The sequence below is a fragment of the Pinus tabuliformis genome, chromosome J (assembly GCF_031772625.1).
Source record: "Pinus tabuliformis cultivar Carrire ecotype Pingquan chromosome J, CPIR1, whole genome shotgun sequence".
In the NCBI taxonomy this organism is placed as follows: Eukaryota; Viridiplantae; Streptophyta; class Pinopsida; order Pinales; family Pinaceae; genus Pinus; species Pinus tabuliformis.
The window spans coordinates 1,426,802,236-1,426,818,762 of NC_142295.1; the positions used below are offsets into that span (position 1 = coordinate 1,426,802,236).

Sequence of the window (16,527 nt, forward strand, 5' to 3'; positions counted from 1 at the left end):
AAATATATGTTTACTATTAAACAATTATATATTTAAATAAGATAAAAGATACAAATAAAATTATTAATTAAAAAAGTAGTCTAACTTATAGATGAAATGAACATTTTCATGACATTTTTTCAGAAATTTAAAAAACTTGAGTTTAAGTTGTTTAATCTATAGAATGAGAGTGTCCTAGTGGTTTTTTAGGGTGCTGAATCCATTTATGCATTCAAAAATGTATTTTAAGCAACAGAAAATCACATTCTTTCTTGAAATTGTACTGTTGAGTTCCTTTAAAAAATATTGTATAAAACATGATACTATCTTATAATTTAATGTCTTGCTTAATCATAACTTTTAAATTTGACATTAATTTTTTTTTTCCAATTTAAAATTACTTTAAATTTTATGTCTAGTTTATATATATATATATATATATATTCTGCTTGAAATCCAATCAGAGTTTGTGGGTATTACAAGATTGAGTTGTGATAGTTTATACTACCTAAATGCCTATAAATTTTTTAAGATATCAAATATATATATATATATATATATATATATATATAATTACACCAAATTATATATGTGTGAGGAAAATCTATCATAACTGTGACCCATGACTTCCCAATTATCAAAGTATTTAACAACAAGAATTCGAACAAGTAAACTAACCAAAAACTTAAATTTGATTAATATATTAATTATAAAAAGAATATTAAAATTTAAAACAGTTTTATAAATTTAACCAATAAATTATATTGGTGTTAATAGATGATCATAATAATCATTATAAATTTAAACTATAAAATTTATATATGCTTAACACTAAATTTTTCATTCACATTAAATTTGTTTATACATAGCATTTTCTCTCTCATGTGTTTTAACATGAGAGATCTAATCTGCCTCTGTTAACGCGTCCTCCCGCTGCAGGATGGGGAGAAAATACCACCATATGGAAGTACAGAGAACGGCCAAGAGCTTGTTTGAGAACACTACCAAGCATGTCATAATTATAATCAAAATCCATAAATTTATAAGCATACTGTATCCTGCACTCTCTCTCGTGGCGTCCAGTGCAATGGTTCCCTTTCTTTCTACCGATATATTAATCTTCTTCGGCTGGAAATTTCCTGTAGTTCTATTCATGCCTCCGCGCAGAAGCTGTGAGAGGGTAGTGGATTTGATCCCCTGACGTTTGGTGGCATGAGAACTCACTTTCCTGTGAAAATTAAGAAATTTCGACAGTTTACTGCTCTTAGAATCCACTGCAACGGAGGTGCCCCTGGACTTAGATAAGTGCTCGATTGGTCCCGGAATCGAGTCTGCTACTTCCTTTTTATGCAAGATCTGATCTTGCGCTTTGGTCTGCTCGATTACTGGCGTTTTGGTATCTTTTGTATGACTTCTTTGGATAGGGTCTCGTGAAACCTTCGGTCCATTTCGGTGAAAAGCAACTTCCTGGCAACCAAAAATAGCAGCGGGACAATGTCAGCCACACATTACTCCCAGTTAAATAAATCCGATACTAGTAACCGCTGATATGTGCTAAAAATACAAGGTTTACCTTTGGGAACCTAAAGGCCTTGAGGACTCGAATCCACGACCGGTGATCGGGCCTTTTCACGGCAGCCTCGTCTTGTTTTTCAGTACAAACTTCGAGTTTACGTGACTTCACTGAAATCTTGGGATCCTGTGACTTGACCTTAATCTCTGCTGCGTCGAATCTCAATTGCGTCTTCTCCTTAGTGGGCTGCCTCCCATTGGATATTGCTTTCCCAACTGGTGACAGAATTATCGGAACGAATTCTCCGTCTCGAGAAATCGACGCAATACTTACCAAAGCATTCGATTTCCCACTGATAAGGCAAGTAGGAGATATCTCGACACCGTAATTTGAGAAAGCCACTGGCTTGGAAGAGTGCTTTTCGCTTTTCTGTTTTATACGCCTTTTGAACCTCGGCAACATAGATTCCGATTTACATCCCACTTTGCTGGACTCGGCTTCCATGGCAGAGCCGAAGGAACTAGAACTACACTTGGCACCCATGACACAGAAGAATTCGAAGCTTTTTGGGTATTCGCTTATCAATTTGTCCGTGGATCTGTGTTCAAGGAATGTCGATGCAGAATTTGCAAAGATGAGAATTGTGACTATTTTTTTGTGTGGACACTGCAAATATGAGGGAAGTGAAATTAAGCTTTATAGTGGTAGCACAGCCCACTAACTTGGCGTCGTTGATCACGCGAGGTAATATAGGAAAGTAAACCACCGCGTGGATTTGAGATAATACGCGCAAATAAATCAAATTTATGTTCGTGCCATTACAATCACGTTATGTTTAAAAAACATGCACCTACCCTCCCAAAATTCAACGGGTAGTAGAGCGCTCACTATCTTGATCCGGAAATGAGTTTTTGTTAACACATGGATGTCTTAACACCTAACCTCCATTATGCGCGGTCAAATGACTGATTCTGAGATTTTGTTTATTTTTTATTTATGTGTTAATGCTTAACTTGAATCATTCGTGGTCAAATGATTGATTATGAAGCTTTTAGGTAATTTAGTTTAAAAAAGTATATATATATATATATATAATATTCCTACCGATTTTATAGAATTGATATTAAATTCTAATAAAGTGTCTAACGCAAATTTATTCTTTAATAAGTTAATTTTGTTTTAATATAAAATTCAACCTTTCATAAATAATTTTTTTACCAGATAAAAAAATTAAATATTTTTTTACATTTATTAAAAAATAAAAATAAAACATTTAAATATAATAATAAATTGTAAAAACATCTTTAACTTTCAAAATGTAATATCGTTAAAAATAATATACCAACTTAATTCTAACAACCGAAACAAAAAATTTCAAAAATAAAGAGCGAAGCGAAGGATTCAAATATATCTATTATTTTTTTTCCCGGGGAGGTGGATCCCCGAAGAAGCAATATTTACATATATATGCAGAAAGGAGCAGATATAATAGCCGAACCTACGGAGCGAAACCATCACATCAATCACAATACGTTGATATACATTCTCATCATTCTCAATGAAACATAATAAGCTACAACGCAGCGCCACAAACTGAGAATCAATCACTAGTGAAATACGTAAAAGCCGACTGCCCTAACCATATATATCATTGTGGACAGAAGTCAAGAAAAAGGAATGTACCTTGAAATTGTAAGATCCCCATTTTAAGACCAAATTCTGCGCATGGGCTGTGACATGTTAAAGGATATATTAAACCAGTGTTATACGGCAGTTTAATTTCTGTAAATTATTTTTGGGAAAATTGTATACGATCAATACTAAATTAATAATAGTTAATATGACAAATTAAATTTTGTAGTTTTATTCTAACATAAACTAATCTAATTTACTATAATTTAATTGGATATAATTTTAAATATTTAATTTTATTTTTAAAATAAATTTTATATAATAAAAAATTTAGATATAATTTATACAAAATAATTATATATATATTTTTAAAAAACATAAAAAGATCTGTATATTTTATATAAAAAATATGTATGTTTTTGTTTTTCCAAAAATATATTTATTTATCCTAAATAAAAATTAAACTTTAATTAGTCAAAACAACATTATTTTTTTCCTAACTTACATTTAATTAACAAAATAATATTTTCAAACAAACATTATACTTAATGATTACGGTTGAAATTTGGTTTGAGCATGCTGTAAATATTCCATCTCATTCTATATGCTCACTTTTGACTATCCAAGCCATAAAAATGACTTTGCATTTTAGAGTTAGACACGTAATCCATAGCTATGTAAAAGCTAAATTAATGAAATAAATGTTACATATATTTAAGATTAATGAAATAAGTGTTTGACTCTTTTAAAAATTAAGTGAACTATAACTCAATTATCATAATGAAATTTCATGAATTAGAATTCAATTATCATGACTAAATAATTTATCAGAATTCAATTATCATAACTAAATAGTTTAAAATTATAAGTTAAGTAGAATCTAATTATCATGATTAAATAATTTAAAATTATAAATTATAAATTAATTAAAATCTAATTATCATGATTAAATACTTTAAAATTCTAAGTTAATTAAAATCTAATTATCATGATTAAATAGTTTAAAATATTAATATGTAGTAGTTTCATGGATTAGAACTCAATCATCATAACCAAATAGTTTCGGAAAAAAGTCTATAGTTAAATAATTATATAGTTAAATAAGATAACATATACATATTGTATAAAACACGATATTATATTCTACTTTAATGTCTTTCTTAATCATAACTTTTAAATTTGCCATTAAAATTTTCTATTTCAATTTAAAATTACTTTGAATTCTAAGTATGGTTTAACTATTTTACCTAATTTTTTCCCTTTTATTTTCTTGAGTGATGATTTTTTATTAATTTTGCTTGAAAACCAATAAGAATTTGTGGATATTACAAACTTGAATTGTGTAATTTACACTATTTGAATGCTTATAGATTTATTATGATGTCAAATTTATCTATACATTATAAACATATTTTAAATAATAAAAAACTATAATTTAAAAAAAAATTATATCATTAAACTAAATAAAATAATAAACATATTTTAAATAATAAAAAACTATAATTTAAAAAAAAAAATTATATCATTAAACTAAATAAAATAAAAAACAATTTTTTTTAAAGAAATTAAATCAAATCAAATCAAATCAACAATAAAAATAATCATCACAGATATTTAAAAGAAAACTACACCACCTATAATTACTGGTGGGTAATTCATAAAAAATAGACTTCGCTCCTACTAGACACTTCCACATCTAAATCATAAACTTGTTTCCTCATATTTAATATTCTATATGAAATTTACCTTCAAAGTCGGTTACACCTCATATTTAATACGCTGTGTGACATTTACCTACAAAGTCGGTTACCGTAAAATAATGCAAAAAGCAAGATCAATAGCCTTGGGAAAAATATGGTGTCAGGTTTTTCAATCACCATGCGTGACGCATTCCTTTGTACTTTCGATGCCTTTTGCGATGGAATGGTGAAGAATGAGTGGCAAAGCCCATGTTTTGCCTCGTTCCTTACTACCTACCATTTCAGAAAATGTTATAAATTTGGCGGCAAAGCCATGTGCAGTGAAGACTTCGAAGCCTTTTGGTGATATGGCAGCTGCCTCCCTCGTTGATTTGATTTGTCCGTGGATCTGTGTTCAAGGAATGTCGATGAAGAATTTGCAAACATTGGAATCGCAAAGGTGAGGGAAGTGAAATTAAGATTTATAGTGATAGCACAGGACACTGACTTGGCGTCGTTGATGAGGCGAGGCAATATAGGAAAGTAAACCGCGTGGATTTGAGATAATATGTGCAAATAAACCTGTCCAACTCTCTATCGTGTCATTTCAAGCACGTTAGGTACCCTACCAAAATTCTACACACATTAAAGCGCTGACTACCTTGATCCAGAAATGAGTTTTTGTTAATAAATGTGTGTGTTAATACCTAACCTCAATTATGCGCGATCAAATGATTGATTATGAGTTTTTGTTACTTCATTTACGCGTTAATGCCTAACCTGAATTATTCGTGGTCAAATGATTGATTATGAGGTCATTTAGTTTTTAAAGGGTCAAAATAAATATATTAAAAAAAACTATTATAATCCTACATTTTATGGAATTGATTTTAAATTCCAATCAAGTGTTTAACTCGAATTTATTATTTTATGAATTAATTTTATTTTAAAATAAATTTTAACATTTTATAAATAATTTTTTTTTCAAGTTTATAAAAATAAATATTTAAATATAATAATAATTTATAAAATCATACAACTAAGTTTTAGAATATAATTTATTATTAAAAAATTATAGCAACTTAATTCTAACAACTCATACTAAATAATCCAAAAATAAAGAGCAAATGCATCTATGATTGCCGAAAATGGTGGTAAGTTTAGAAAAAGGAAGGTACAAAATTCCAAGATCTTATTTTTGAGATGATATTTTGCGCATGGGTTGTGACATCATATGGGCCAAATACACCTACATCATTTGAATATTTTAAAAATAAGTTCATGCTACTAAAAGTGTGGTGCATAATAAGTTACTTGTCCCAATTCTGCCAAGAATGTTACCATCCACTAAAGGAAAAGGAAACCATCACAGGAAAATAAACATTTTAAATGCTAAATCCTTAATTTTCAATGGAGATAAGGATTTATGTGATATTCCCATTGCCAATTTTGTTTCTTCACGAGCCCTTAAAGACCTTGTGCCTGTTGTTATTATGCCTCCATTAATATTATTTCCCTAAATATTCAGGGGCTAGGGGATGCCTCCAAGAAATTATCCCTATGCCATCTTATTTATTTTGTGAGGCCGAAGATTATATTTATACAAGAATGGATGGCTTTTATGAAATGTGCTAAACATTACTTTTTGTCCATATGTCCTGGATAGTGCTTATCTACTATTAAGTTTTTAATATGGTTTATCTAACAGGTTGCTTTATGGGATCATGTTTAAGATTATATTTATACAAGAATGGATGGCTTTTACGAAATGTGCTAAACATTACTTTTTGTCCATATGTCCTGGATAGTGCTTATCTACTATTAAGTTTTTAATATGGTTTATCTAACAGGTTGCTTTATGGGATCATGTTTGCGTAAATTGAAAGGCTTACAATATTTTTCTAGGCATTTCATTACCTGGATTTGTGGCAGGATACCCTTGTTGTACCTATATTCTCAATATATATGTCCCATATCGAAATAAACCGGATTTTAGGAAAAAGGATGGATGAATGTGGAATTTTCAAAGTTGGCTCATTGATCCTAGGAGTCCATTATAATATTGCTATATTTGGAGAGGAATGTGGGGCTCAAATGTCATTTAGATTGAATGGGGACCTATTTTTAGGATATTTTCAATGAAAATCGCTTGGTGGATGTCAAACCTAGTCTCCTTCTCCTACTTGGTGCAATGGTCGTGTGGAGTCAGAGTGCGTTGGCAAACGACTGGATAGATTCATGTTATATGAAAATACTTTAGAAATTTCTTCTTATGTTCATTCATGGTTTTCCCAACAACATTGTCCGACCCCACACATATCATTCTATAACAGGGACAGACATATCATTCTATAATGGATGCGGGGAAGCCACCGAAATGGCTTCCATATAAATTAATCAGACATGGCTGGAAGATCCAAAATTTTACAATCTTGTTCGTGATACTTGGAGGTCGTGTGCAAACAATGAGAGTAATTCAACAATGGCTTTGGCTATGGAAAAATTGTGGGCTCTTAACAGGGTGGTCCGAAATTGGGGAGAGTAAAAAAACTCAAAATGAAAGTGGATCTATTGGATATTGATAAGGAGATGACCTGTATCCAAAGTCAAATGGATCATGCTTTTCCAAATCAAGACCATTTATCTTGATTAAAAGCATTGGAAATGGAAAAGAGAGAAATTTTGAATATTTAGGAAGAGTCGGGGTGCCTAAACAAACACGCAACTTGGATATCTAGTGGAGACAAGAACACAAATTTATTTATTTATTATTATTATTATTATTTATTTTTTTTTAATTTTTTTTAATTAATTAATTAATTTATTATTTTTCAGAGTAGCTTTCCACACGTCAGTGTAATGTTAATACGATATGACAAATTGAACTGGAAACAAGGGATATGGTTTTTGATACAGAGGATATTCAAAAGAAGTAGTGAAATATTTTGAGGGAATTTTCAAGGAAAGGCCTATTGTGGACATCGATAATAATATATATTTCATTGATTCATATCCCACCATGTTCACAAAAGAAAATAATGAAGATATTGACAAGCCTATCACTTTGGAGGAATATCAAAAGTTCTTAGAACTTTTGTTAAGAGACAAATGTGCTGGCCCAGATGGCTGGACTCTTGAAATTTTCTTGCATTTTCTGCACATTATGAGGACATATTTACAGTTGATGGTGGAAGAATAAGGACTACATCACAAGGTAGTTGGGGTGATTAACTCGAATTTTATTGCATTCATTCCAAAGTCCTCACTTCCTAAATCATTCAAAGATTTATGCCCCATTTCAATGTGCAACATCACTTATAAGTTGATTTTGAAGATTATAGCTAACTAGATCAAAGAGAAGCTTTCGATATACATGTCACATGAATAGTTCAGGTTTCTCAAGAATAACAAATCCATGATGGATTCGTCATTGCCCAAGAGTACATACACTATATAAAGTCCCACAAGAAAGAAGCCTTGATTCTTAAATTGGATTTACATAAAGCATACGACTCCGTTGATTGGACATATCTCCTTTTGGTACTTTTAATATTAGATTAAAACAGGACATTGTTGATTGGATCATGAGGTTTGTGTCTCTACAGTGTTGGAAACTAATCACTACTTGAGGAGTGGGGGTGAATTAGTAGTGATAGCAACTTTATTAATTTTAAAATATTTTTTCCAAATTCTCAATTAGCCACATGAATAAACAATATTAACTTATCAAAACATGAAATAAACATAAACTCAAAGCATAATAATGATGGAAAGCATCAACACAAACATGCACACATGAAGCCACAAGTATTTTTGGTGGAAATCCTTTCGGAAGAAAACCATCCTGCTACTGTTGCGTTGCTCAATTCTTTTATTAATCCGTTGAACAAATTTTACATGAATTAGCTTACACCCAAAGCTAGAATACTTGGCTTTCATTACAGTATGCTAGAACCTATCAGTTATGAAATATGTTTGTCTCATGAATCTACGGATGTCTGTCTGGTAGAATATACCACGACCAATGATCCTCACCTAACAAAAATGTGAATTTCCAACTCCTATTGGATGGAGAAATTTGTTCCTTATACTGAATCCATTAAATCATTATCTACTATGAATCCTCCATGCCTTCACTTCCTCCATGTAAACCATGTTTTAGAATATTTCACACTAGTCTTTTAGTCTACTCAGTATGAGTAACCCAACAACACCATTGTTCTACAACCAAAATCTAAATCAAAACTATGACCTGAAGGGGGGGAATTCTTCTCTTATTCTCACACCAGTATCTGCTCTATAACACACCATAAAGTGCCAATTTTTCTCCTCTCTAAACACTACCACCTTCAACACAAAAGCTCTAAATTTTCTCCTCAAATCTATCTATGATTTCTACATACAATACACTGATAAAGCTCAACAAAACTATGTGAGTAGTTGTTGTAACCTCTATTCACTCTCAATTCCCTCTTGATGGAATTGTCTCACACTCTCAACTAGACCAACCAAATGAACTCAAATCCTTCCTCTATTTATCATTTTCTCATTTTCTGATATGGTTAACTCAATAAATGTTACAAGTTATGGGGCACTCAAAAATTCTTTTCACATTTATGAATTTTCCCAGATGCAACTTCTTGACTTGATCAAACCACTCTCTCCATTAAATAACAACTATTATCAAGTTTAACCAACTTATAGAATCTCCTTGACCTTTTCTGACCTTTACATGAAAAGTTCCAAACAAGACAAGCCAGAAAAACACAAACACCCAATGTGCACAAGGAATGCAGAGGAAATTTAATTCTAAGCCACAAGCACATCCACAGAACTAGCAAATTTTAGTTTTATTGGCACTGACAAGCCTACCAAATTTTGGTTGGAGCATTCCAACCGCACGCATGAGCCTATCTCCCAGCGGTTGGAGCATAGCATAAGGAAAACATACTCTACTTAGCTAAAAAACTATTCCAAAGTTATTCCATAGCTTGATTATCATTAGAAAGACCTCAGGAATCTCTTGTCACCTCTGCAACAGTTCACCATTCCACTGCCACATCAACAACATCATCAACAATCAAACTAGGTTGACTTGGATGCCAACCAACAACTACACTAACACCTAGGTCATCAAACTACTCCATAACTTCTCTACCATTAATATACATCTCCAGAACATGTCATATTTCCTCCAGCAGTTGTAGAACCTTCTCCAAACCCTATACATCAATCTCATCAACATGAAAACGTAATCAGGGACAAGGAGACGTAATCTGCTAAACTCCTCCATTCTAACTCCTGTAGAAGAAACCAACACCTCTATGCAACAACATGATCAAGAAGGTCATCACATGTCCAAAACAACTCTACTAGACATGCAACACCTTTGCATAACTGAACATAGTGGAAAATCCTCCAAACTAGTGCAACACACCACCATCCAACTCTATACATCAACATGATCATAACAACATGATCACGAGGACAATCATCCTGTACTAAATCTCTATATGCACCTCCAAAACCTACAAGCCTCTACCGTCTATATGCAAACAAACATGCTCTGGACTATATACACATCATCCATATACAATCCAATTGCAACCAAACATACATGTGCAAACCAACTATCCTACAACCCATGCTACCAAGTTGACATCAATGCCAACCAACAACACTACAACACACATCAATGCCAACAATCTCCCCCTTTGGCATTGATGACAACCCCAAATGATCCATTCACCTGAAACTGTCCTCTGAAGAATGATATCCATCCTCATATTGTCCCCCTTTGACATTAATCGAAAAGGGCTAAACATATGCTCATCCTCTCCATGTAATTAGATCCACCAACAAAAAAAAAAACCACTTAATATCATATGTAGGTGATGAAAAATGAGATATAGGGCCGAGGGATGAAAAGAATAACAACAGTCCTCCACATAACCGAAGAAAATAAGCAATAAACTCCCCCTTGGACACAAGCTAGGTTTGATCAACAACACACTTGTGCAACAAGATATACCTCCTATTTTCAGCAGAAGTGAACTCTCTCACTCCCATGGCGACATGAGAATAAGAAACAATAACAATAATTGAGTCATATATAATCTCTCCTAAAGCATCAACAAAAAAATATGTCATAATAGTAGCAGCATACCAAGTCACCAACACATAGCAACAAAATTATATATATATATATATATATATATATATATATATATATATATATATATATATATATATCCAATAAGCTCTAAAGCAAGAACAACATGTATAGCCTCTTTATCTCACATCTCCACATTGTAGTATCAAGTAGCAGAAAACTCATACATCGACAACAACAACCTCTCTCTATCCATCTCTAGTAGCAGAAACAATCCATCAAACCTCTGAGATATCATCTACATGGTTGATTATGTACTAATTACTACCATTGCATCCTTGCCACATGCAAGAGGCTACTCCACATGGACCAATGACTATTACCAAATGACATACAACAAAGTATAGGGCTTCATAGAACTATTACTTGGCTATAAGAGTGATGATACATGATTGAGCAACGAAAACATAAGCCCACAAATGGCTGAACCGTGACTCACATAACTCTCTCTCCATGCATACATACGTCTAGAATGCCCCACCATGATAAGTATGAGAGTGTACATGAGTAATACATGAATTACATAGTTATACCAATACTACACCAACTCTCATGACTCACTATACACACATGCCAATCATGGCTCACAACTCTATGTACGACACATACAAGAATGAGAGTGTTTCATACATGGCTATCATAATAATCCTCTCATCAATGCATGTCTAGTACAATGTCACAGTGCAAGTATATAGAGCATATGATAAAAAATATGTCTTCTTAATAGCAACAAGATAATGACAATATATATCACATAAGGAACATGTGTCAGCCTCATCAAAATCACCAACCATAAATCATCATCTCATTAGCAGTAATTAACTTGGTGGCCCAAACATCAACATATATAAGCAACATCATAAATCAATAACATATCATGCCAATCCGCACATTATATCAGCCCTTTGTAGCTATACATGGCAGCAACAATAATCATCATATGGAGCATGAACCTCTACAAGATAAATTGAACTTGAGAAGGATATGGTTGAGGGCATAACTCAATCATCTGGAACAATTGCTACAAGAAAGTCAAGATGACCAGAGTTATGAGAAGGAATAATGGTGTTGAACAAGAAGGTTTGTAACAAGAAAATTATGACAATAGTAAGAAGAATTCTACATCAGTAGTTGTGTGTTCAAGTGAAGATTGAACGAGGAGGTAATGGTATTTTATTTTCCGTTAATTTTGGATTAATTTTTTATTACAAGTAGCAATGATGAATGTGTACAATTGAGGATTATGGCAAGGAAACTTGTAGTAGAAGGTGAGGAAGAACAACAAAGTTATTAGATGAAGAAGGTGGGTAGATTGCATGCAGAATCCATAAAAGAAGAGAGTGCTCAGATGAAGATTCTAGGGGGGGGATTCAGTAGAAATATCTGTAGAAGACTAGGCTTGGAAGAGCTTAGTATGGTATTTACAAACAAGTTGATGGAGTCAGCTTGTTGCAATGGCTTATGCGTTGTTCACAATGAGCAGGGAGAAGCTCATAAAAGAATGAAATTTGTGACTACTAAGAGTCATAGTAAAGGTTCTCAGAGAATCCATACTAGATCAAGTCAGGAAAAACTTGATAGAGAAGAAGATGAAATCAAACTAAAACTAGAGATGATGAGAGGATTGCTAAAGAAAGAGGAGGAAGACCAAGGTTACATATGGACCCTCAGGAAGAGAGTGAAATGGAATTTGTTGCAGGTGAAGTTGAGACAGAGATTAAATGCTTAGTGGAGGAAAATCTCAAAGGAGTTGAGTTGCAACCATGGAAGAACAACCTAAGGGTGATGAACACATGTGATGAAGTAGATGAAGATTTGATGAGGACCCTACAAACAACAAATTTTAGCCAAGGACTAAATTTGAAGATGAAATTGAAAAAAAGGAAAGGCTGAAGGTATAGTTGATTGGATACATAGACAACCTATGATGTGTTGACAAGTTTGAATAGTTAGGAAACAAGTAAAGTTGAAAGTTCGTAGCAGAAGCAATAGAAGAAGGTACAAGTTCATTAAAAATATGGTGAGATATTCTTTTCACTGTGCAGGTGTGAGTAGAGGGAGGTGAGGATATTTACAACAGTCTAAATCCATGGGGGCTTCACTCAACGAACCTGTGAAATATCACATGCATTCATGGAATATTAAACAATACCATTAATTTGATTACATGTTGGAAAATAACTCTAAAATTCACATTATTTAACCCCCTACCAATAAGAACCCAATACACCTTCCCAATTAAAAAAATACCTACTTTCACTAGATATTTTAGGTATCTATTTTTCATTAACATTTTTAATACCCCTTTATACTTTTTCCTTAACTTTGAGCTCCATTTTTTATAACTGTCAATATAAAAACCCTTTATCCCCTATATCCCCCAATATATTATGTCATTTTTTCCTCAATGTATATCCCCCAATATGAACCCATGTGGTATGGTATTTCTCCCCTATTGAAGCTCCTATGCCTAGAGAAAAGAGTGCTCGAAGGATTCCAGAGAAGAGAACTAGGAAGGTACCAAAAGCCCAAAATCAGGAGAAGGTTTGGTGAGGTGTCGTGTAACAAGGTGGATACTTGTTATTGCAAAGGTGTGTTGTAGCTCGCGAGTTGATGTTGTTCGAGAAGACCAGATGCATATGACCGAGAGTTCATATACTTTCATACCTTGGGAGTGTGATGCAGGTGCATAGATTGAGCACAAAGTTCGATGAAGACTGGACTAGAGCTTACCAATGTGATAGGATGGTCACATGGTGATGTTGGGAGAAATTTTATTTTTTTTTTACATATTTTTATTTGTAAACAAGTTTTTTTATTTATATGAATTATTTCCTAATGTAAATGTAGTTCTAGTTTTTGTTATCTTGTGAGAAGTGGAACAATTCATCTTGTGACTCTTGGATTCCCATGTTAGCTTTCTTTATAAGGAAATGAGTGTTTGAGAAGAAGATTAGTGTGTGGCAAAGGCAAAAGAGATAGAGGAGAAGAGGGGAGAAAGTCTAGCACTAGGAGAAGAGGAAGACGCTGAGAGGCCTGGGTTGCACATGCACACATTGTATATCCGGCCAGTTTAATGTGATTAATGAGAAACTTGTTTAAATGCATTTGTACTTGTTTATTTATCTGTCTGTACAATGTTAATACGATTTGTTAAGGGCTGCACTTGTTGAGTCACTTTGAATGTGTTGAGATGTGGTGGTTGTATGCCTTAAGAACAAGATTAAATTTTTGTTCAAATATAATTTGGGGCTGAAATGATATATATATATATATATATATATATATATATATATATATATATATATATATATATATATATATATATATATATTCAGTTATGTGTATGTGTAACAACCCCAGGTTAAAAATCCATGTAGTAAAGTTAATAAAGGAAAAATAAGACCAAGGTCATGGGATACTTATTCCAAGCTGAATTTTAGGCAAAACATCCTATTGTGGTTGTTCATTTGGTTTATTATGGCTAAGAGAAATTGGCAAAGGAAATGGAAAAGGCTTTGAAAAGGAAAAAAGGCATTAATTGGCATTTTTATTTATGACAATAAAGGAAATTGGGAGAAAAGGAAGGTGAAAGGTCATAGGGTGCATGTGAGGAGTAAAATGAAGGAAATAATGGAAATTGAAGAAAATAGAGGCCTCGTTGATAAAAAGGCTTTTGAGGATCAATTCACAACCTTTTTTTAGTTCAATTTTGGAACTCTCTCTCTATTCTCTCTACTATCTCATACTCTCATACACTTAGAGTATTCTTGGAGCACTCTAGAATTAGAGGAAGAAAGGAAAATGAAGGACAATAAAGCAAAGGGAAGCAAAGATCAAGCAAGGAAGAGAGGGATCAAGTGGCTACAACAAGATTACTTGTAGGTATCAAGTTGCATGTATGATTTCCTTGCTAGTTTTGGCATGCATGATGCATGCATGTGTGTACTTGGTTGTCTTGTTGTCATTGGCGTGGGTATTACCATGTGTGACAGTGGATTTCAACCTTGCCTTGCCATTTTCGAATATCCATGGTGTGATGGAGTTATTTTACTTGGTTGTGATGGATTACCAGATGGTTTCAAACTAAGCGGGGTGGTCTGAGGAAACATCACAAGGCCTAGGAACCCCTTGACCAGTAATGGTAGGATACATGGTAAATCTTGGTTATGAATACCCTCATTGGGTCTATGAATCCCTTGATCGCTAATGGCGAAATACATGATAAAGAATAGAGGTGTATACCCTCATTGGGCCTAGGAATCCATTGACTGTTAATGGCGGGATACATGGTAAAGCCTAGAGGGTGGAGATAGACAAATTCCTCACAGTTTAGGTGGAGAAATATGGAGGCATCCATGCTTGTTTAGGGCCTAGTGATCCCTTGACCAGTACATGGCGGCACTACGGTAAAGCATGTATTGTATGTTTATTGTTTTTGCCTAAGAATCCCTTAATAGGATATATGGTAAATCCTAAGGAAGCCTTAATTGGTTATATTTTGAGTCCCACATTCATGCTTGGAATATGGCGTAGGGGTGATTGGTTGAAAGAAAGATTTGGTTAAACCAATCTATAGTCGAGTGGTACATGGAAGTCCTTGGCTTGGTTGCATTTTGCATATGTTGATAAGATCTCTTTTCCTCTTGTGTATTATGTGTAATATGTTATTATGTGATTATAATGGTTTTTTGATAATTTTTATTGTGTTGGTTATATGTTATTTATAAGCATGGTTTATGAAATACATGAGTTATGGATCTCATCATGTTTTGATTAGTAAATGAATGAATAATGAATGTATGATGTAATAGATGATAATTCAACTATTATGAGAGGGTATCAAACCTTCTTGACAAATCTCTGAAAAGTATGAAGTCCCTATGCTCATATGTGTTTATATGACTTGTAGATTACATTTTCATGATATGTTTGATGAAATTTATGTGATGGATAGGCCTTGTTAGGTCAAGTCCTTGTTCAATTTTTTCATTAGAGGAATTGTCATCTTAATATTTATCATTTTTGGAAGTTTCATGAAGTTTTGGGCAGAGGCCTGAGTCTTGGCTCTGAAAACTTGGCTCAAAATTTGGGGTCATTAGCACATAACTTACTGAAAAAGGCCATAGTCGCATGGAGGCTTTACTATGGGAGCAACTGGAGGGTCTTAGTCACGTGTAGGGCTTGTCATGGGAGCTATTAGGGGTCTAGTGTAGTTAAGAAACAAGTTCTCCCAGGGGTTGGACACTTTGTTGGCTCCTGAAGATTCTAAAGCTCCCAAGGAAGGTCAGTTTGGTTTTGGTTTGTCGATTCCACTTCCTTAACTGTACTTGGGGATTTGAATCATATCATTGTAACTCTTCGTCACACGTTTACCCTAGTGCACTGGTTATCTTGGGTAAATGTGGGAGCGGGGTGTTACAGAGTGGTATTAGAGCATGGTTCACCCCTTGGACTTGATGGGAAGAATTTATTTTTCTTCCATACATGTCAATTGCATATGTTTTATTTATGCTTGTGGTTGATGTACTTGTTGTGTATGCATGGGGGCA

The 16,527-nt window shown here is 33.3% G+C and overlaps 1 protein-coding gene across 1 annotated transcript; it reads right to left on the reverse strand.

Moving 5' to 3' along the window:
* Positions 1-882: 882 nt before the first annotated feature.
* LOC149232707 (uncharacterized) lies at positions 883-2,035 on the reverse strand. Its single transcript, XM_089381981.1, has 2 exons — positions 1,553-2,035; positions 883-1,446 (listed from the first exon to the last, which is right to left on the reverse strand). The coding sequence occupies exons 1-2, from the start codon at positions 2,033-2,035 to the stop codon at positions 883-885; spliced, it is 1,047 nt and encodes a 348-aa protein (XP_089238107.1).
* Positions 2,036-16,527: the final 14,492 nt, after the last annotated feature.